This window comes from Rattus norvegicus, chromosome 10, assembly GCF_036323735.1.
Source record: "Rattus norvegicus strain BN/NHsdMcwi chromosome 10, GRCr8, whole genome shotgun sequence".
Taxonomy (NCBI): domain Eukaryota; kingdom Metazoa; phylum Chordata; class Mammalia; order Rodentia; family Muridae; genus Rattus; species Rattus norvegicus.
The window spans coordinates 65,406,994-65,430,432 of NC_086028.1; the positions used below are offsets into that span (position 1 = coordinate 65,406,994).

The 23,439-nt window shown below is 42.7% G+C and overlaps 1 protein-coding gene across 1 annotated transcript in view; it reads right to left on the reverse strand.

Annotated features, from left to right (window-relative positions):
- Positions 1-18,935, reverse strand: part of Utp6 (UTP6 small subunit processome component) — a 30,676-nt gene extending 11,741 nt beyond the window's left edge. Inside the window, exons 1-11 of the mRNA NM_001398803.1 lie at positions 18,755-18,935; positions 17,420-17,504; positions 12,196-12,237; positions 11,935-12,027; positions 10,294-10,341; positions 9,594-9,657; positions 8,449-8,567; positions 6,114-6,191; positions 4,097-4,178; positions 2,524-2,605; positions 725-909 (exon numbers count right to left, since the gene is read on the reverse strand). Coding sequence (NP_001385732.1) covers positions 725-909; positions 2,524-2,605; positions 4,097-4,178; positions 6,114-6,191; positions 8,449-8,567; positions 9,594-9,657; positions 10,294-10,341; positions 11,935-12,027; positions 12,196-12,237; positions 17,420-17,504; positions 18,755-18,846 — 970 coding nt within the window. The 5' untranslated portion in view covers positions 18,847-18,935. The remainder of the gene's footprint in view (positions 1-724; positions 910-2,523; positions 2,606-4,096; positions 4,179-6,113; positions 6,192-8,448; positions 8,568-9,593; positions 9,658-10,293; positions 10,342-11,934; positions 12,028-12,195; positions 12,238-17,419; positions 17,505-18,754) is intronic.
- Between the last annotated feature and the right edge of the window lie 4,504 nt (positions 18,936-23,439).

The window sequence follows — 23,439 nt, forward strand, 5'->3', positions numbered from 1 at the left end:
TGGGTGAGTGGTTAAGGCACGGTTTGCTCTTCAAAAGGTCCTGAGTTTGACCGCCAGCAACTACATGGTGGCTCACAACTGTCTATAATATGATCAGATGCTGTCTTCTGGCCTGCAAGTGTACATGCAGATCAAGCACTCATATACATAAAATAAATGAATAAATCTTTAATTAATTAATTAATTAATTAATTAACAGGACTGGAGAGATGGCTCAGCAGTTAGAACACTGACTGCTCCCCTAGAAGTCCTGAGTTCAATTCCCAGCAACCACATGGTGGCTCATAAACATCTGTAATGGGATCCGCTATCCTCTTCTGGTGTCTGAAGACAGTCATATACATAAAGTAAATAAACAAATCTTTAAAAAGAGAGAAGGGTCCCAATCACCGCAGTGAACTGTCTACTGTCTGTTCTCTGGCCAGCACACATGTGCTGTGGCATGCACTCACACACAGAGACACACACATAATAAATAAATACATGTAATCCGTTTTTCTAATTTAAGGAAAGAAAAAGCAAGCCAGGTACACTGTAAACTGTCCCACACAGAGATTTCTCTTCCTTTTTTTCTTCTCTACTAGAGACTGAACTAAGAGCGCATGCTCACTGGCTAAGAGCCCTACCACTGAGCTCTACAGAGACTTCCCGTGCCAGCTAAGTGCTGAGAATGACTGTCCGTCTCACCGTCATGTACCCTTACTCTTACACAAGACAGACTCACCTGTAGGCAGGGTCCTCACTGCCTCTTCATACACGGCACAGCACCTTTCTTCCCTTCGGCCCATTTCCACTGCTTTGGCTTGTTTTGATACAGGCTGCTCTTCACCTGGTTGGGACTCAATCTCTAACTCTCGCCGTGCCACATAGTCCCAGGTGAGTGGGTCATCAGTGTGCAGAGCTTGAAGGCTGAAAATTATAGTTTACTGGTACCTGCCCCATGCTAGTGACTGATTAAGACTAACAGAGTTCCTATGGTCTGCATAGGACACAGGACGCCCTTTTATAGCTGCGATAACACAAGAGAAATCTCCTAACAGGCGTTCCAGAACAGTGTAATGAACAGACTAATCAATGGAACAAAGTTGTTATATATCAATTGGATTTCAGAGCATTTCAGGCATCGTTTACAAATGTTAGCTACTAGCTGGGCATGGTGGCACAAGCCCATACTCCCAGCATCCAGAAAACAAGGCCAGCCTAGTGAGTCCAGACCCTATTTAGTGATAAATACGCAAAACCCCAACAAATATTATCTTTAAAATTATTATAGCTCTCCAAATCACATCAGTAGCTATCTGTGGCCACAGACGCCTCCATGAGCTCTGCAGAGCCTGAATTCTTCTACCAGAGGCAGAGAAAAAGCCTAAGCAAAGTCTCTACCAAAACCCTGAAGCCATCCAAAGAACAAACCGATGCGTGTTCTAGCTTATCCGTCTCCTACGACATCGAGAAGCGAACCTAAGAACCAAAGTGCCTAATGTAACATCATGCAGCGGATGCTAGGAGAAGCACCCCAAAGGCCCGTGAATTTGAGCACTCAGTCTCTAGCTTGTGGCATTATTTGGGGAGGCTGTGGAATCTGAAGAAAGAGCATCATTGGGGGCAGGATTCGTGGGCTTAGAGTCATACTTCATTTCCTGCTCACTCACTCTGCTTCCTGTGTGCAGGAAAAGATGTCACCAGCCAACTTCCTGTCTGCATTAGTGTGCCATGTCTTTCCCACCACTATGGACTCTAGGCTTCTGGAACCATAAGCCAAAATGAACTCTTCCCTAAATTGTTTTTGATCATAGTATTTATTTCATCACAGCACAAAAATTAAGTAATATGTACAAATATTCTTAAATACCAGAATCAGACACTGCAGATTAAATTATCAACAGCACTTAGCTATCAAGAGTTATGAATACAACTCTGATTTTGCAGAAAAGAAAAACATGTATTGATGTAAGCCTTTGGGATATGTTTGTAAATTGCACTCTATTTCAGACTCGAAGCCCAGTATGTCAAAGAACCACTGCGGGAATGTATAATTTCTATTCATAATACAGCATAATTTTTCCTAAAGCTTGTGAAAGATATTCTTTTTCTTATTATTCTTATTTTGTTTTGTTTTGGCTTTTCCTTGTTAAGATATATATATAATATATATACTGCATGTACACCTGCAAGCCAGAAGAGGGCATCACATCTCATTACAGATGGTTGTGAGCCACCATGTGGTTGCTGAGATTTGAACTCAGGACCTCTGGAAGAGCAGTCAGTGCTCTTAACCACTGAGCCATCTCTCTAGCCTTTGTTCAGGTTTTTTGAAACAGGGCTTCTCTGTGTAGTTCTGGATGTCTGAAAACTCGCTCTGTAGACCAGGCTGGCTTCGAAGTCAGAGATCCATCTGCATTTACCTCCTAAGTGCTGGGATTAAAGGCTGCACCACCCAGTGTATATTCTTCTTCATGTCTCCCAGCCTCGGATCTTAACAGATCAGAAACAGATGTGCTGGCCTCACCACTGTTTACTTACTCGTCATAAATCTCCTTCTGTAGATCTTTGGCAAAATCAAACAGCTGAGAAATAGCAAGAAGAGACACATGGAATTCCGCACCTAAAATTTAAAAATAGAGGGAGGGGGCAACCTGCTGTCAGTTAAATTGTAAAGACACACTTCATTCTAAACGTGCCATCTTCTTTACGTATTAGAGTTAGTCTTTTGGGGGTAGTCTTCTGCGTTGAGACAGGGCTTCTCTCTAGCCACGGCTGGCTTCTGTTCCTCCCCTGAACCCTAGAGTAGGGATCGAGCCTACAGCCTTGTGCATGTGAGGCAAGCACTTTATACTAAGCTAGCATGATCCTCCTGTCTCAGCCGGTGTTAGATGGCTCCATATCAATCTCTGTCTTTGTTTTCCTGGTGCTGGATCAAGTCTATGACATCATGCATGATGTACCACTAAGTTATGCTCATAGTTAGAACGGGTAGCCTTCGGGGTGACTTTTGTTTGTTTTGTTTTGTTTTTTTTAAATAGAACAAAGAGGAGATATTCCTATATCCCCATCACATGTACAAAAACATTAATGTTTTTAAATATTTCTAACTATTCTTAAGTTTCATAACCTTCAGAGCATAAGGCAAAGATTATATCATCTACTGCTTTTCAACTCCACCAAATTAGTTAAATACTCAATAAAAGCTTTTTTTAAAAAATACAAAAATAAATCTTTTAATTAAAAAGAGTATGTAAGCAGCCCAGTAATGTCCAGAAACAACCCAAAGTCCATAGGCAGGGAGATCCTGGCTGAGTCTAATGATTACATGAGCTATGAGGCCCCAGACAGTTTGATACAGAATTTTCTGACTTCTAGATAATTTCCTGTCCAGCAGAATACAATAGAAAAGAGGCTGAGATGAGCCATCCCACTCAGGATGTTCCTGGCCTTCTGAAGAGGACAGTGGGATTACCTGAGAGGCAGACAACCTCTGCAGGGAGCCCTGGCTATCGTTTGAATAGGTGGGCACCCAGGCAAGCTATAAGGGATGTTGTGCACTGGTCATTGTGTGAGGATTCAAACTCAACTGGAATCTTCCTTTGTCCCGTTTGCATCTTCTAATGACTGCTGGTATGGTTACACCGGCCAGATTCCCCCGCAATACATCTCAGGCAATGCTGGGCTGAACTCCTTCCACCGTTCTGCAGAATCATTGAGCTCAGCCTCTCCTGGCTACATTCTGGTTGTGGTGCAGGCAGGCCTCGTGGCCTTGGCTCCTGGTCCTCTGTGCTCCAGGACAGCAAGGCATAGGTGGATAGCATGTGACCACTGCACTCACGTCCACCTGCTTCTGACCTCCTGCACACCCGTTTCACATCCCCTGCCACTGGCAGCTCCTCTGCCCTCTGCAGTGCTGTCCATGCGGCTTAGCGAACCGCCTCTCAGGCCACCCGGAGGCGGGACCACCCTCAATAAAACCTTATTGAAATGCCCAATGAGAGCTCAGAAGGAAGCTTTTTCTGAAGACAGAGTATACTTTGCCTACAAGCTAACAGTCCTTCTCATCCCAAACAGAACGCCTACCAAAAATAAGTCTCTAGAGGATACCTACCTTTAATCTTGCTTACAGCACTTTTGTAAACGATCCGTGCCAACTCGCCTTTAAGGATTTCCTCAGGATGATCGAAATCCCCCTACAAAGTGTTATATTAACTGTGTTACATTAACCGTGACTGAAAAGGCAGGACCAGGAAGTACAAAAAAACAAAAAACAAACCACCAGGGCAGTGACAAATCACAATTCCAAGGCCAGCTCCTTCACTGGTTAAGGTGTGCAGCTTGAACATCAGTGTCACCAGATGCCTCCCTAAGGATCCTTACTCTCTGTTTAGACCAGAACAGATCCAGTTGCACACACCTTGATTATCCTTTTGTTTAATATTTTATTTGAATAAATAAAAAAAAAAAAAAAAAACACGTTCTAACAACTGGGGAAATAGCTCAGTTGATGAAGTGCTTGCCATACAAGTATAAGGACACAAGTGTGTACCTCCAGTACTTATGCAAAAAGCCAGGTGTGGTGGCAGGCACCTGGAACCCTGATACAGGGCTCAATGGGGCCTACTGCCAGCTAGTCTGAGCAAACTGGTGCCTTCCACATTCAGTGAGAGACCCCATCTCAAATACCAGGATGGAAAGGACCAACGAAATAGTTTAAAAGGGAAAGGCACTGGAACTCACATGGTAGAATATTATGGTGCCTGTAAGACACCCACCCTCACTCCCCCGCCACCACCACACACACACAGATGAATTAAAAGTAGGCACAGTTTAATCCCAGTACAGAGGCAGGTGAATCTCTGAGTTCAAGGCCAGCCTGGTCAACATAGAGATCCAAGCAAAGCAGAGCCACATAATGAACCCTGTCATTATGAATAAATAATAATAATATTTCTTATTTTAATAATAAGAAGGGCCAGTGGTAAAGGTTTCATTGAAAGGTGCCTGCTGCCAAGCCTGATGACTGAGCTGGACCCCTGAGATCAGTGATGGAGAGAGCCAACTCCGCTAAGTTATCCTTCCTCTGACCTCCACGTGTACACTGAGGCACACAAGTAAGTAAGTGCAAATTAAAAGATAAATAATGCTGATAAGATGGCTCTGGAGGAGAGGTGCCTGCTGCCGACTGACCACCTGAGAGGGACCTGCAGGGCCCATGTGACAAAAGGAGAGAACCGACTCCTGTAAGTCATCCCCTGACTCCCACATACCTGACAAGTGCCTCCCTCAAAGCATCATTCTCAAATGTCATTAAAAGATAAAATATAAGGCGGGGAAGCAGTTGAAAGGACACACACCGGGATTGGGGATTTAGCTCAGTGGTAGAGCGCTTGCCTAGCAAGCACAAGGCCCTGGGTTCGGTCCCCAGCTCCGCAAAAAAAGAAAAAAGAAAAAAAATAAAAAAAGAAAAGGACACACACCAATCTCTGGCTACCACTTACACGTACACACACATGCATTCTCAAAATCCCTCGCATGTGAACACATAAACATACCCTGCACATGCACACCCCACCTACACACAAACTTCTGAGCTAAAAACACCATAATGGTACAGCAAATTCTTTTGTTTCTATATTAGTTTTGTTGTTTTATCTTCTTGAAGACAGGGTGTTGCTATAAGCCCAGGCTAGCCCAGAACTCATAAGATTCACTGGAATTACAGGCATGCCTCAGAACGCAAGCTCTGACATTCAAAGCTATTCCTTTCAAGTATTCAGTTTCATTACAAATTATATGAAAAGGAAAAGAGCCAGGGATGGTGGAGCACACCTTTAATCCCACCCCTCAGAGGCTGAAGCAGGAGGAGCAAGAGCTACACACTAGCTCACTGGGGAAAGGGATCCAAGTAGTGGCATGAGAGGAACAACTCCCTCAAGCTGTCCGCGGACGTCCCCACAAACACCACGACATGAACACACACTAATATATTGTTCTAAAAATTAAAATACCTTACACACTCACTTGAAAGTGAAAAATGGAACACTAAATGGGTAGGACTCAAAGATTCCTCTTTCTTCTCTAAGACAGCCGGAGAGACTAACAACTGGCAGTACAGCAGCTCTTACCATGTCCATGGCGGCTTTCTCAAATTCTTGCTTTTCCTTTCTCAGTTTCTCAGCATGCATCAGCTCCATCCTAAAGTACTAAAAAAGGTAATAATGACCTAAAAGTCCTTAGAGATACTTTTTAAATTAAAAACATTCAAGATGGCTTCTTTAAAGAAAAAAAAAAACATTAATGGCTGACCCAGGAAAATGAGGGGAGCATGTTTTCCTCGGAATGAAGCTAGCTGATATTGATGAGGTCGAATGAAGAGGAGACTACTTTGGGTCGTTTGATGTGTAATCCATGTGTATGAGTCAAAAGACTTAGTGGAAGCTTCTGCAAGTGGTTTCATTTAAACTCACCCATATACAGTAAAACGCCTTTGTACTGAGTGGGTAATCCAGATTTCTATCCCATTTAGCAACACAGAAGGAGACATAGGATATGTCTGTTAAACAAAACTCTTTCCTTAGGCTAGTGGTTTGAATGAGAATGGCTCCCACAGGCTCATGCATTCGAATGTGTGGTCTCTGGTTGCTGGAACTACTTAGAAAAGATTAGGAAGTGTGTCCCTGCTCAAGTACGTATGTCCTTAGGATGGGCTTTCAGGTTTCAAAAACACACACCACTCCCAAGTAGCTCCCTCTCGGCCTCATGTTAGTGGACCAGATATAAGCTCTCAGCTACTGGTCCAGTGCAGCACCATGCCTGCCTGCCCTGCTGCAAGGTCTGGTGGCTCATGCTTTTGATCCCAGCACTAATGGGAGGCGGAAGCAGGTAGATCTCTGAATTCAGGGTCAGCTTCGTCTGTATATTGAGTTTTAAGATGGTAGAGAGACCCTATCTCAAATAAATAAATAAATGTAAAGAATTAAAAAAAAAGAAAAGAAAGATAACCTAGACATTTAGTCTTACAAAACAATAGTCATGAGATGGCTCACTAAGCACACCAAGCTCCAGGAAAGTACCAATACATACTCACATGGCCTCGAAACATCAACCTTTTGACGCCACCCACATGCGCACTCATGTGCATGGCTGTGCAAACGCACATTCACACAAAACAATGATAATTTCATTTTTGAAAATTACTCATATTTGCCCGGCAGTGGTGGTACACACCTTTAATCCCCACACTAATGATGAGGCAGAGGCAGCTGGGGTCTGAGTTGAGGCCAGACTGCTCTACAGAGAGTTTTAGGACAGCAGAACTATCAAAGAAACTGTCTCACAAAAAAACCAAAAACCTCAGGACTAAAGAGGTGGCTCAGAGGTTAAGAGCACTGACTGCTCTTCCAGAGGTTCTGAGTTCAATTCCCAGCAACCACATGGTGGCTCACAACCATAAAGGTATCTGAAGACAGCAACAGTATACTCATATACATAAAATCAATAAATAAATCTTTAAAAATAATTCATATTTGGGTGAAGAGAGAGCTCAACAGTTTAGAGTACTCGTTGCTGAGGACCGATGTACTGAGGACCCAGCTTCGGTTCTCAGCACCCACATGGCTGCTCACAACTGTCCGTAGCTCCAACTACAGGGGATCTGATGCCTTCTCCTCAGGCACGCAAAACACTCAGACACTAAAATAAAATAACAGCAGAGCATGGTGGACACACTTTTAATCCTAGCACCTGGAAGGGGAGGGCAGGCTGATCTTTCTGACTTTGAGGCCAGCCTGGTCTTTAAAGTTCCAGGATAACCAAGGCTATATACCAAGTCTCTACTTCAAAAAAGGAAGAAAAAATTAACATATTTTAATGTTACTCTACATATTTTTTGTTTAATTATATTTTATGTATACGGGTGTTTTGCCTACATGCATGCATGTCTGCAGCACCTGGTGCTCTTAGAGCCAAGAAGAGAGTGCCGGATCCCCTGGAGTTATAGAGCCAACATGATGGTGATGGGAACCGAATCTGGATCCTCTGCAAAAGCAGCCAGTGCTGGTAACTGCTGAGCCATCTTTCCAACACCTCTGTTTTTAAAAGTAGCAACCAGGGCCGGAGAGATAGCTCAGTGGTTAAGAACACTGACTGCTCGTCCTGAGGTCCTGAGTTCAATTCCCAGCAACCACATGGTGGCTCACAACCATCTGTAATGGGATCCGATGCCCTCTTCTGGTAATTCTGAAGATAGCGACAGTGCACCCACAGACACGAAATAAATAAACCTTAAAAGAAAAAAGTAGCAACCAAACTTTCATGAAGTACAATTACCCATGAGAAAATAGAGTACACAGAGGGGACAACTTCATTTTAACAAGTATTTGTTCTCTACATATCAGAGACATTGCTGTCTCACTCTGAGATCACAGAGACATCTCTCATCCTACATGCCCAAAAACTCACTTCTTGATACAGCTTTGGACACTCGGGATGAAAGCGTAGAGCCCGAAGAAATAGCTGCCTGGCGCTTTCTGAAGACAGGCGATCTTCCATTTCCCATTTGGCTGCCATGATCCACAAAGCTAAAGGAGAAAAAAACTAGACTTAATTTCAATGAGCAATCAATGCTCCAGTTTTTATACTTCGTGAGTTATTTGTTAATCTTACCATAGGAAAAAGGGAGGGGCTGAGGGAGTTTCTAATGGTAAGTTTGACGACTCCATTTAAGTCAGGAAAAGGGTCGGCAAGCTAGCTCAGCAGGCAAAGGCGCCTGCCGCCCATCTAATGACTTGAATCTGGTTCCTAGAACCCACATGGTAGAAAAGAGCCGCCTTCTACAAAGTTCCCTCTGAACTCTATATCTGTGCCATGGAACAGGAACACCCACACATATACACATGCTTACACACCACAAAATGACCCCTGCTTGGTAATCACACCTGAACTTTCTTAGAGGGTCATAAATAATAGCAAACCATTGCTTTTAGCTTTCTTGAGCATGTGACCCCTGAAATTGAGCATGGATATTCCCAGAATCTCTTGCCCCCATGGGTTACCAAAATAGTTCCCTTACTCACTAATGTAGTCCTTCCAGAAACCTCAATTTAGGGATCACAGCTGCTTTAGGGATGATCAAGACAGGCCTTTGAATTGCTAAGATCACTGGATCCCTGTGTCATAAATTTGTGGTTGACCTAACACCCTGAGAACAGTCCTGGAACGCCTCCACTAGAGAGCAGTGCGACCTTATTCACACATTCACAGGAGACTTTCTCTTCTACTTTGTGCACACCTTGTATCGGCTAACCCACCTTACAAACCTGCGTATCTCCTTCTTCTGACGTTAGAATCCCTCAGACCTGCTGCCTCCACATAAAATGCACCCCAGAGCCAGCAAGCTGACCTTCCATCAGCTAAAAGGAAAAGCATCCTTCCTGTCCACAAACCAGCACCTGGCACAGTGATGGGACGGACACAGCAAGCTGGGGTACACAAACTAAGTCTCAGCTAACTGTCTTGGCTCAAGGCCCCAAATAATTTCCGAGGTTCATCAAGCACAATAAATTCCAAAATGGCCTGATTTTGAATAAAATGTAGGTTTGACATACCTGGCTTGTTTGAATGAATGGCAAGCATGTTAGAGAATATCTTGCTAAGATGAGCTTTGGTACCCTGTAAAAGAGGAGAACACTTTACTCCTTGAACACAGAAACCACTACGAACCTACTAACTACAAAGTCAAATGGGAAAGGTGGCTCTTGACTTAAAATCAGTACTCAGGAGGGATAGGCAAATGAAGCATTGTGACTTCAAGGCCAGCATGGTCTACATAGCAAGTTCCAGGCCAGATGAGGCTACACAGTGAGACAGGGGGACAGACAGACAGACAGACAGACACACACACACACACACACACACACACACAAAAAATTAATCAATCTCTCTCTCTCTCTCTCTCTCTCTCTCTGTCTCACACACACAATAAGATCTGTTATTACTAGAGACTTACAAGACACTCTCATGCTTTTTATACCTAAACTATTAAACATAAACAATCTGGCTTTATTTTTTACTGAACACATATATATATTTCTTTTCACGTGACTTAGACTCATTTACATGGTCAGATATACAAATGTGACTGGGGTCCAGCTTCTGTCTCCTCTCCATGGGTTCTTTTTTTTTTTTTTTTTTTTTTGTCTCCATGGGTTCTTTCTCCAACTGTTAACCTTGTACCTCTTGAGAACCATGGAATTCAGTAACAGACTGAACTGAAGAGGAAAGAGAAGTGCACATGGCTTTACTTACCCATTTCTTACAAAAGACTATGTAGGACAGCCAAAGCTGGACATCATCCTGCAAGGGAAACACAGCATAGGCTGCTTGAATTCCACCTTTACACTGCATTAAGTCACCTCAGTGAAGACAGGCAGGTTCCAAAAGAGCCAATGTGCCACACTCTTCACCTGTAAGCGTCTTCTTCACTGAAGCCTGGGCTCTCCTAACCATGAGAACAAATCTAAGTCCCACCGACTGTGTCCCAAGACAAAATCTATATCTATCTAATGTGTCCAGTGCAATTCTAAAAGGTTTTCAAACCAAGTAAAGAAACACAAAACCGGGCTACAGAGATGGCTCAGGGGTTAAGAGCATGACAGCAATTCCAGAAATTCTGAGTTCAAATCCCAGCAACCACATGGTGGCTCATGACCATCTGTAACGGGATCCAATGCCCTCCTCTGGTGTGTCTGAAGGCAGACACAGTGTACTCATATATATAAAATGAATAATTAAAAAAAAAAAAAAAAACGGACTAGAGAGATAGCTCAGTGGTTAAGAGCACTGTCTGGGGGTTGGGGATTTAGCTCAGTGGTAGAGCGCTTGCCTAGCAAGCGAAAGGCCCTGGGTTCAGTCCCCAGCTCCGAGAAAAAAAAAAAAAAAAAGAGCACTGTTTGCTCTTCCAGAGGTCCTGAGTTCAATTCCCTGCAACCACACGGTGGCTCACAACCATCTATAGTGAGATCTGATGCCTTCTTGTGTGTCTGAAGACAGCCACAGTGTACTTATATAAAATAAATAAATCTTTAAAAAAAAACACACACACAAAACCTTTCATTCTCAGAATTCTAAAGCACTCTCAGGTATACATTAGTCCCCAGCAAAACTAAACATCAACTCACTGGGGTGCTGCCCATCTCTAACCCGTCACCCAACTATCTCCCTGGTGATTTTCTTTACTGCCTTTTCCCTGACTGTGTCTCATGTACCCCAGAATAGACAGACCTTCTTTTTCACAAATACAATACCTGGCGAAGTAGCTGGTAATACATAAGTAGGGATAAATGAGTCAGCTAATCATCAAAAACCATCGATATCAACTGTCTTAGGCAGAGGGTAACCTTGAACTTCTGATCCTCCTGCCTCTACCTTAACTCGGGTACTACAGGCTTGTGCCACCTCAGAAGTGCTGGGGACTGAACCCAGGGCTTTATGCATACTAGGTAAGCCCCTCCCCACCTGTTGGTCTTCTGAAACAGGGTATCCCTGTGTAGCTCTGCTATCCTAGAACTGAATCTAGAACAAGTTGATCCTGAACTCAAGAGATCTGCCTGCCTCTGCCTCCTGAGTGCCAGAATTTAAAGTTTGTATCACTATGCCCAGTTCTTTTATTTTTCTAATCCCTAATAATGTATTAAGCACAGTGCTTAGTGCCATCCTCAGAGTAACAACAAAGTGACCAGGTGAACCATCTTAACGGCTTACGTGGCTCAGAACCCGTTTCAAGCAACGGCGTCATCATGGAGGTAAGTACTAAGACCTGGGAGGAACAGAGAGGACGTGGCATTTAAACAGCCAAGCATCCAACTCTGAATATGTACACTGCATCATCACATCTAATACATACACTGTGCATAAGCATGTCTCTTCGAGTATTCACTAATCACTTACTTTCCACTTCGCTGAAGCACGACCAAAGATACCTTGTACCCGATGTACCATAGAATATTCAATCTCATCCTTCTTAAATGAATATTTAATTCTCTAAAAGGGGCAAAAACAAAACCCCAGTTAGTCACATTTATTCAAAGTAGCTCACTCTCAGCACACCCCCCCCAAAAAAAAAACCACTTTGGACACAGCATTGGCTACCAATAATCAGTGTCTCCCCAACATGAAACAAATGTCAAAAAAAATTAAGCATTAACTTACTGCTCTTCTTCTCTGGATCAGCTCCAAAAGATTAATTTCATACTGTGGGGAGTGGGGTGGGGGAAGAATACAAAGAGAAACATGAAAAGCATAACCTTTTAAATACAAGAAATGCATAAAAAATTACAAACTTGAAATAAAAGACAATTTGTTATCAATAGCCAGAATTCACAATCTCTAGAATTCTCTGAAAATTAATCTTAATTCCATAAAACTTACATATATATGTATATATATGCATATATATATATATATATATACACACACACACACACATAGAGAGAGAAAGAATTTTGTAAGCAGCTAAGAGGCAAAGACAACACATTACTTCATAGCATGAGACTCGTAAGGTTTATAATATTAATCCAGCCTCCTTCTTAAAGCAGCATGTTCTAATTTTCAGTTTTAAAATTAAAAAGAAAAAAATCTAAGTCAGGAATTGTGGCACATGTCTACACTCCAGAGGCTAAGATAGAGGAGGGTTGAAAGTTCAAGGGCAGTATGTCAAGAGGTACAACACTTCCAGCGTGGTAGCACACTCCAGGGATCTCAGCATTCAGAAGCAGACAGGAAGATCTCAGTGAGCTCAACCATGGTCTACAGAGGGACTTCCAGGACAGACAGCCAGGACAACATAGTGAGACTCTCTCTACCCAGAGAGAGAGAGAGAGAGAGAGAGAGAGAGAGAGAGAGAGAGAGAGAGAGAGACTGACTTGCCTGGCATGCACAAGGGCCCCTACACCTCCAGGCAAAGAACACACACCTACAATGGCAGATTTGGGAAAATGGAAGCAGGGATTGCTTTTTTCTTTCATATTTTTCTTCCCTGGATTTTTAAGATTAAGCTTCATGGAGCCCAAGCTGGCTATGTAACCAAGAATGACATGAATAAGATTCCCCTCTAAATACATAAGTAAATTAATGGAAAAAAGAACCAGATTCTCCTTCCTTCAAGTGCCAGGATTTCAGGAGTGCTAGAATTACACACGTGTGCCGCCACAACAGAGCTTGGGATAGAAGCAGCCTTCGTACATACTAGGCAAGCACTCCACCATCTCAGCTAGCCCCAGCTTCAGAAAACACAATGTCAAGTTAAATCCCCAGCTCTTCGAAGAAGTGAAATAGTAAAAACTATTTTGTAGAGCACATGACCAAAGGTCTGGATCCAATTATAACTACTGAAGAAAAAGAAAACAAAAAATTGGCTCATGAGACATTTCAAGCCTACAATCCCATGTAGCTGACCACGCAGCTATATCAAAGCTTTACTTTGCAGATGTGTATTAGAAATAAAAGTACAGCAGGAGTGGTAGTGCACACCTTTAATCCAAACACTCAGGAAGCAGAAGCAGGTGAACAAATCTTTCTGAGTCCTAGGTTAGCCTGGACTACAGAACTAGTTCCTGAACAGCCATGGCTATACACGGAAACCCTGTCCCAAAACGCCAAAAAAGAAAGAAAAGTACAGCCCCCACCAGACATGGTGACACATCTTTTTGTTCTCATTTCATTTTTAAGTGTATGAGTGTTTTGCCCACACATGTCGGTACACCATGTACATGCAGCATCCAGAGGCCAGAAAATGGCATTAGATCCCCCATGGAACAAGGGTTACAAACAGTTGCAAGCCACCATATGGCTGGGAACCAAACTGGGTCCTTTGGACGAGCAGTCAGTGTTCTCTCTTAACCACTGAGCCATTTCTCTAGCCCCATGACACATGCTTTATCCTAACACTTAGGAACATGAGATGTGTGAATGATGTGAAGCCAGCCTGTGCTACACAGTGCGATCCTGTTTCAAAAACCAAGGGTTGGTGGGACTTTAAGATGGGTCAGCAGGTAAAGGCTCTTACTGGCATACCTAAGACCTAAGCTTAAGCACGGGGTAGAACTGAACCCCACAAGCTGTCTTCTGACTTCCACATGCATAACAGGGTATGTGCCCATACCCCATCTAAATAAATACTTGTGGAAAGAAATATTTAAAAATTAGAGTCAAGTGGTGGGAACAGACACCTTTAACTCAGTCAGCACTCAGGAGATGGCAGATAACAGAATTTAAGGCTGGCCTGGACTAGAGACAGTTCCAGGACAGCCAGGGCTACAGAAAAAAAAAAAAAAAAAAAAAAAAAAACCTGTCTTAAAAAACAAAAAACAGGGGTTGGGGATTTAGCTCAGTGGTAGAGCGCTTGCCTAGCAAGCGCAAGGCCCTGGGTTCGGTCCCCAGCTCCGAAAAAAAAGAAAAAAAAAAAAAAAAAACCAAAAAAACAAAAAACAGGGGGCTGGAGAGATGGCTCAGAGGTTAAGAGCGCTGACTGTTCTTCCAGAGGTCCTGAGTTCAAATTCCAGCAACCACATGGTGGCTCACAACCATCTGTAATGAGATCTGATGCCCTCTTCTGGTGTGTCTGAAGGTAGCTACAGAGTACTTATATATATTAAATAAATATTATTCTTAAATCAAGTAAATAAAAATTAGAAACAAGAGTTAAGGATGTAACCTTTAGTGGTAGAATACTCGCCTGGCATCCATGAGGCCCTAGGTTTGATTCATAACCACAGAAAAGAAAAAATGTAATTAATGCCACTTGTGTCATGGCAAGTCAGTAAAACTGAATGCAGATAGGTAGATGAGCATGTAAGAGGTGCTTGTGGGTATGTTTTGAGACAGGGTCCCATGATGTATCCTTGGCTGTTCTGGAAGTCACAACGTAGACCAGACTGCCATCAAACTCAACAGAAACCCACTTATCTCTGCCACCCAAATGCTATGTGTCTGTGTGTTTTAATCTAATTATACTCTAAAGCTAATCCACTAGAGTCCCTAGAATGGCGGCTCTTCCAATGGGGAGAAGGGAGAGCATTTCCACTTCTCTAAGACTCCCCCTCCCTGGTTCTGACTCCTTTACATCAAGGTTCCTACACTGTCGCCTTCCCAACACCCCTGAGAGTCCTGTGTAAGTGAGCTGAAGGGAAACAGGCTGGAAGTGGTACAGCACAGGCACAGGGAAGCGGGAGAATCTGCCCGGTCTCCACAGGCAAAGCCTACATAGGGAGACTGTCTCAAAAAAAATAAATAAATAAAAATAAAAAAAAGCGTAATATAGTGAATTGGTAAGTGTAAATCAGGTATTTTCAAAACATGTAGCCTCAAAGCCCAGTCTGCAATGTCCTCTACAATTGTCTTTATCACTCTTAGTTCAAATTTGATTTCTGAGGTAGGCCCTCTTTGTTCATATGAATACATACATACACATACATATACGCATACACATACATATACGCACACACATACATACATATATATATACACACATGTGTATACATATGTGTGTATATGTATATTATGTATAGTATTGATATATATTATATAAATACATATTTTTGGCCAATTTTCATATATCATTCAATTTTATTTATTATTATCGTGGGTGGGGTATGCATGTGCCAGTACAGCTATGGAAGTCAGAGGGCAACTTTCAGGAGTCAGTTCCCTCTATCCACCATGTTGAAGCAGGGTCTCTCATTTTTGCCATGCTGCTTACTCCAGGCCGCCCACCACCCATCTTTTGCAAGCTTTTCTTTTCTTTTTTTTTTTTCTTAAGATTTATTTATTTGTTATATATAAGTACACTGTAGCTGTCTTCAGACACACCAGAAGAGGGCATCAGATCTCATTACAGATGGTTGGAAGCCATCATGTGGTTGCTGGGATTTGACTCAGGACCTCTGGAAGAGCAGGCAGTGCTCTTAACCTCTGAGCCATCTCTCCAGACCCTTTGCAAGCTTTCTGGCTCCCATCTCTTCTGGTCCCATAGGAACACTGAGATTATAGGTGTTCATCACTGCATCTACCCCCCAACACACCCCCAGATGGGGTCTATTGTGAAGTCCTGGCTTGCCTGGAACTCTTGTAAACCAGGCTGGCTTCAACTCACAAAGCTCTTTCTTTCTTTTTTTTTTCCGGAGCTGGGGATGGAACTCAGGGCCTAGCAAGCGCTCTACCACTGAGCTAAATCCCCAATCCCCACAAAGCTCTTTCTAACTCTGCCTCCTGAATAGTTATCTAATGGCATGTGCTGCCATACCTGCCCCAGCTTTTTACTTTTAGTGTGGGTTTCAAGGATCAAACTCAAGTTGTCAGGAATGCGTAGCAATCAATATGCTGGCTAGGCCATCTCATCTGACCTATCCTCTTCTCAGAGACAGGATTATCACTGTGAAAACCAGGTAGACTTAAAATTCTCCTGCCTCAGACTCCAAGTGCAAGCCATCAGACCCAGCAAAGCAAAGTCTTTTGTTTTTGTTTTGTTTTTTTTTTATGAGACAAGTCTCACTGTGTGTTGAATCTCAAACTCAAGATCCTTCTGTCCTAGCCTCATTGAATGTTAGGATTACAGGCATGGACCATCATGGCTTTTTTATTATTATTAACATTTTACCTTTCTGGGGGCTGAAGCCGATGGCTCAGTGACTGTTATTCCAAAGGACTGGAGTTCAGTTCCCAGAACCCACATTCTCAACCACCTGTAACTACAGTTCCAGATTCAACACTCTCTTAAGGCCTCTGCAGATACTGCACACCACATGATACACACACACAAGAATTTTTTTCCTGTCTTTCTGGTTCTGAACCTGTACCTAGTAGCCGTTCTCCCTCCTTTGACAATTCATCCTGTATGTCTAATCTCCTTCTCACTCTGTTGCCCACTGAGAAGATGGAAGAATCTTGAAGCAAACCTCCTTTGCAGGCTGACCGTGCTAAGCAAGCGCTCTACACACCTTCCAGCCGCCTGCCGTTGTCAAACTCCTACTCCTCTAGCAGGCCCACTCAAGAGGCAAGATCCGGGGCTGGGGATTTAGCTCAGTGGTAGAGCGCTTACCTAGGAAGCACAAGGCCCTGGGTTCGGTCCCCAGCTCCGAAAAAAAGAACAAAAAAAAAAAAAAAAAGAACAAAAAAAAAAAAAAGAGGCAAGATCCCTGCTAAAATCCTGACACACGACGAGGTCTCTGATCTACTGACCCAACAGGAGAAAAAAGTTTACTCTGACAAGGACTAAGCCCTATTGGGTAATGCCACTCCACACAATCATCTCCGATCCTAATATATAAAAAAAAAAAATGCACAACCATAGAATTCTGGAATTCTGTAGAAAACCGCTGTGAAGCCCATCACTGATTTAAAATTCTTGAAGGGACTGGAAAGCTATAGTCTCACTCACTTGAACATAGCTGATAAAGTCTTCCTTGTGAAGGTTTCTCCGGTGTATTTTGTATTCTAGGTCAGAAGCCTTCTTGATGATAGCCCTGCAGAGAGAACCAATTACATGGGAACATCTGAGAAGTTAAACTTTGGGATATATGGAAAACACACATTTAACAGAATCATGTAGTTCCTGAACACAGGTATCTCCCATGGGCAAAGCACACATTCTCTTACACAATTACCTCTGTGCTGTTAAGAACATCCACATTTAGCCTCAAACGTTCAGGAGAATCACCTCAGTGGCCAGGATCATTGCTATTCCCATCAGCCAAGGAAAGAAAGCCTAATGCTTGTTATTTATACACTAAGCAGGCACTCTGCAATGCTCTTAGCCTCAAAGCTTAGGTCTTTATGTTAACCAAATCTCTACCCTAAATTAAAACCTAAATTGTCTCTACCTAAACATTACTACAAAGGAGTGTGCATATATGTGTTCTAGGATATGCAAGACGATATTTTAAGAATGGCCACATATTTAGCACCCCACCTCCTTCTGTTTTTCCAGACAGGGTTTCTCTGTGGACCCCTGGCTGTTCTGGAACCCGATCTGTAGACCAGGCTGGCCTAGCACTCACAGGGATCGGCTTACCTCAATCTCTCAAGTGCTGGGATTGAAGGCTGGTGCCCCCATTCATGGCTACATTTAGCACTTCCTAAGAGTCCTCACTAGGTTTCCTAATGTTTACTTTGGGGATCCTACACTCCCATTACTGTACTTTCAGCTAGAGTCATGGTAAAGTGAACTGTCACAGAAAATCACTAAAAGTAATTGATTTTTACCAAGTTACCGAGTGCCAACTATATTCCGGGAACTGTGGCAGAGCTCTAAAGAAGCATATGTAATGAATTAAATGGTCTCCAGTCTACAAGTTTAGTTAGGAAGACCTACCCACTCCCCCTAGGCCTCTATGGCGCCATACTCAAATATCTAAAGTTGTATATCCCGAACTTTTAAACTATAACCATTTTTTTAAATCTGAATTTTCCTGCCATTCACATTGCCCAGTAGTCCTTGATGGGCTAGAATCCTGCCTATATCACCTTACGGCCCCAAGACCCTGACACTGGGTCACTGTCAGTCTGACCGATGGGTAAACAGACTGATGGATCATCTTACAATACGTTAAAGTTGAACTCTGACCGTCCTCAAATTCCAGCAACGAGCTTTTCCCTTTTCTAGCACAGTAGTTAAAAACAAGCTCTGAAAAGTCCGCACGCCTGTCCCCGCCACACACTCGCCCGAAGCTCCCCTAAGACTGCCCCAGTCCTTCCTCTTCCTTGATCCTCTCACTTAATCTCCGCACGACTGAAGAGTCCGATGCGCTCCAGCTGTTCCAACTCCGGAATTCGATCTTCTATGCGTTCCTGAATTATCTCCGCCATGAGGCTGGAACTTCACAAGCAGACCAGCGAAGAACACGCGTTGAAAGCGCTCACCTCCCAGCCTTCAGGCTAACTCTTAGTGATTGACTGAACGTGCTTCGTAAGTCCCGCCTTTTCCGCTTCCGCCATTGGGAACATCCTCTTTTCTATCGAAGCCGCTGTCGCCTCCCTGTGGATGACTAGAAGATTGCAGCCTGAACCCCTTCCGGTCTGAGACACATCTTTTGCGGGGGCGGGGCTGGGGGCGGGGCCAAATCCTCGCGCCAGGGAGACCGGAAAAAGCTCCTTGGGGGAATACCTGAAAGGAGCCTGAAGTCCGTACGCTTCCTACTGAAAGTCATCTGTTTTTGTCATGTTCCCGTCATCGAGAACCCTGAAAACTAAAAAGTGTAATTGAAGATGATATTGTTAATTATGCAAATTCGATGAGGCTCTAAGACTACGGACCAGCTGCCCTCAGCAGTCTGCCAGCTTCACGAAACCAGTGTGGTAACAGTGCATTTTCACATGCCAATGAAAGCCTCTGAATGGCTGGTTCGTTTTAAAATGGTGAGAGAGAAATAATTTATTATTTAAATAATTAGGGCCATCATGCCACCAAGCCTGGCAACCTAAGTTCGGTAGGAGAGAATTGACTCCTGGCAAACTATCCTCTGACCTCAACAAGCGTTCAACGGCGCGTGTGCCTGCCCACGTGAATACACACACGATTTTAAAATTAAAAAATAAACATGTTGACTTAAGTAGAAAAAATATTTCAAAATATTAGGCACTGGGTAAATAGAAACTGTCATTTGTTTTAGAAAAGGGGACTTTGATAGAGAAAAGTTTGAAGGTTGGTGAAATGAATCAATATTTACACCAATCTTCCTTACCATATTGTCCAAGCAAATTAGCATTTCTAAGAAGAACCATCCTGTAACCCACCTTGGAAACAACATTGCTGTATAATTGCTACAACCTAAAAAAAAAAAATCTGTGGTTCCGTTCTCTGTTAATCCTGGAAGATGATAAAGAGCCAAACGAATGGCTTCTTGCTAGACCTGTTGTTAGAACACTCACATCATTACCTCGATCTTCTACGTGATTTATGAGAGGGAACTAGACTTCAATTACCCAGATCCACCCAGTTCCTTGCTTCTTTCTGTTTTCACATCTTCTCCCACTGATCTCAGAACTGACACAGGTTGATGTGGGCTTCATCATTTCTCAGCCCTCTAGGTCTAAGATCCGAGAAGTGGAAAGAAATCATGTATGTAAATTAAAGATGCGATTTTTTGGTAACAGTAACGCAGGACTTGTTATTGGTCAGGATGGAGATGACTGTGAATAAACTTCAGTATCGACAGGAAGTCCCCAACACTGAAGGGCAGAGAAATACCTAGATAGTAATAAAAGATCAACAAATAAATGTGCGAGTGTAAGGCATTTACAAAATTTCTTTAAGTACAAGGAAGTCAACAAACCCTGACAGACTGTAGTCCTTCATATCCAGGCAAATTTGACAGAGAGTAACGAGCTAACTACAATTTTTAAATCGACTATGCTCTCCACTGTTGCTTTGAGATTTAGCTATTGTATTTATCTTGCCCTAAGAATTACTATCATAAAAACAACCGCAAAATCACCTTTTCACCTAAGCCTATCATAATAACTGCTGTCTCACTGTGTGCCCGGTACTGTGAGCTGTACTGTGAGCATGGCTGAAACCTTTATGGGTCAATCCACCTAATCACTTCACATGAATGTTTTATTTTTGCTTGTGAGCCTAGTCTTTAAAGGCTGAACCATCTCACCAGCTCAGTGTTTATTCATTTAGCTGACCCTGGTGGTGAGCATCTTTAATCCCAGCACTTGGGGGGGCAGAGGCAGGTGGCCTTTTATTTGCTTGTTTGGTTGTTTTGTTTTTTGTCTTTTGTTTTTGTTTTTGAGACAGGGAGTCTCTATGCATCTCAAGCTGTCTCAGAACTCTCTTCGTAGAACAGGCTGGCCTCCAATTCGGAGATCCATCTACCTCTGCCTCCCCAGCTCTGGGATTAAAGGCCTGCAATATCACACCCAGCTCTCTCTTATTATTGCTGCTGTTGTTGTCGTTGTTGCTATATCAAACTAAGGAGGCTGAAAACACCTACTAAATTGTGGGAGGGACATCTCTTCAGTGCACTAGAGTTAAAATGCAGACAGTCCTGCGCTCAATCCTCAGAAACAGCCCACCACCCCCCCCACCCCCGGAAAAAAAAAAGAAGGGAAGAAGAAATGGAAAGGAAAAATGATCATCCTTCTTCTCTAAAACATTTAAAACATTTAAATGAATTTTGCATTGTATTTCATATAACTTGCTAATATAGCCAAGAATGACCTTGAACTCCTAATCCTTCTGCCAGTATTTTCCCAAGTGCTGGGACTACTGGCCACAGTGCTTGGCTTACTTATTTATTTATTTATTTATTTATTTATTTATTTATACATGAATATTTTGCATACATCTATGTATGTGCACCACTTATGTGTCTGATGCCTGAGGAAGCCAGAAGAAGGTGGCAGATATCCTAGGACTAGAGTTACATACAGATAGTTGTGAGTTGCCATGTGGGAAGTCCTCTGCAAGAGCTGCAAGTGCTCTTAACCATACCAAGCCATCTCTCCAGCTCCCGTGTGCTTGGCTTTTTAAGTAGTTGTTTACTTTAATCTTTTGTGTATATAATGTGCACACGATGTGTGTATGATATATGTATGATATGTGTTGGTATGTATGATGTATATTTGTTTATGATGTATGTGTGTTTGTGTATATGACGTACGTTTGTGTGAATGATGTGTGTTTGTCTGTATGAGTATGTGGAGCCATCTATGTATGACAGATAACTTCAGGTGTTGGGCCCTGCCTTCCACTTTCTTTCAGTTGAGGCCTGAAACAAACTACCTGGCCCTTGAGTTTCCAGGGATTCTCCTGTCTCCACTCCTGTAGAACCTGGGTGACAGGTGGGTACTTTACATGAATTCTAGGGATTCCAGTTTCTGGGGATTCAAACTCAGATGCTCATCCTTGTATAGTAAGCATTTTACCCACAGAACCAGCTCCCAAGTCAAGTGGTTATTTTAATATAGATTTTCATGATCCCTGTCCCAATCACCAAGAGAAAGAGATGCCAGAAAGATGGATTCTGACCACCCATGGCCTTCAAGGGGCAGTACCCGTTTTGGTGTTGATGAGCCAGTGTGGAAAACAGCCTTCTGCTAAGGTCCTGATACAATCTCACAAGGAACCCACCATCATCGGGATACTAACCAGAAGCTAAAACAGCTATTCCTGCCTTTAACGAACTTGAATGAAAACTTGGAAATAAACTTGAGCTTTTCTTTGGGATGGTCACATTGTACATCTGAAGATAAAGTTCATAGAGGGGCTCAGTGACTTGAAATAGCAAAGAAAGAAATGCCAGTCGCCCCCCCCGCGCCCCCCCTGTCATTATTTGAAAAAGAAAAATACCTAATTTCAGACACAATAAGAGGCAAACCACCTGGAATCCCATCCCCCCACATTGTTCAAAGTCCCCCTGCCTGCTTCTCCCACACAGAGAACCTCGAAGGACTTCAAAGTCTGGCATAAGGGACAGACACAGACACGGGGCTTTGATGGCTAAGAACTTCAGAGACCTCGGGTTGATTCCACAGTGGAACATCTGCCCCTTTCAATGTTATCTAACACCGTGGAAAACGAAAGCGTCCAAGTTTTGGGCGACATCCGTTACCCAAATTAAAATATTTGGAGCCAGTAAGTTTTCATTTCTTTTTCTCTTATTTACACCCCCTTTTGCTCCACAAACTGCAGTGGATAGTAAATTACTTCTGGCACTCAGCCTTGTCAGGTTGCCAAACTTCGACTGGAGCAAGTTTTTACAACCAGCTAATAAGCCCTGGAAATTAGGCGGTAAGCATATGGAAATAATGACGCAGTCTTTAACTGCAGGAGCGGAGACAACGTGAGATCCTAATGGATTCTATCTATCTACTTCTTAAAGTTTTTTTCCCCTCCTAATTAAATCCTCACATTTTTAAGTTATTGTAGTTCAGCACATATAAATGCAAAGGTTTTCTTTTCGTTGGAAAAAATAGTTTTGTGTCATTTTCCTGTAGTTTTTACATTATTCTTTTGTAAACAAAAATAATAAATAGATAAAAAATAAATAAATAAGAGAAGGAGGAACAGGTGAGAAAAGAAGAACAAGAATAGAGCAGTTTAGGTAAACAACTGAACTATTAAAGCTAAATGACATCTTTTAAATCCATATTCCAAAACAACTGACTTCTAAACCTAGCAATTGTCGGTGTGTGGATGTGTTCTCCCAAAAACGACACCTGATTCACTTCAAGTATTATTTTTTTCCAGCTTACTCAGTTACAATCAAAACTATGTGCTATGCTTTTAAATCTTTCCTGGACAAAACTTCCAAAGACCTGAAAGTGAATACCAGATTTGATTTTTATCATCCAAAGAAACTAGAGGTGGGAGACATAGTATCCATTTCTCTAAACCTAAATTGTTACCTCTGCTCCCATTCACAATGTACAAGAAAAGAACAAGGGGAATTC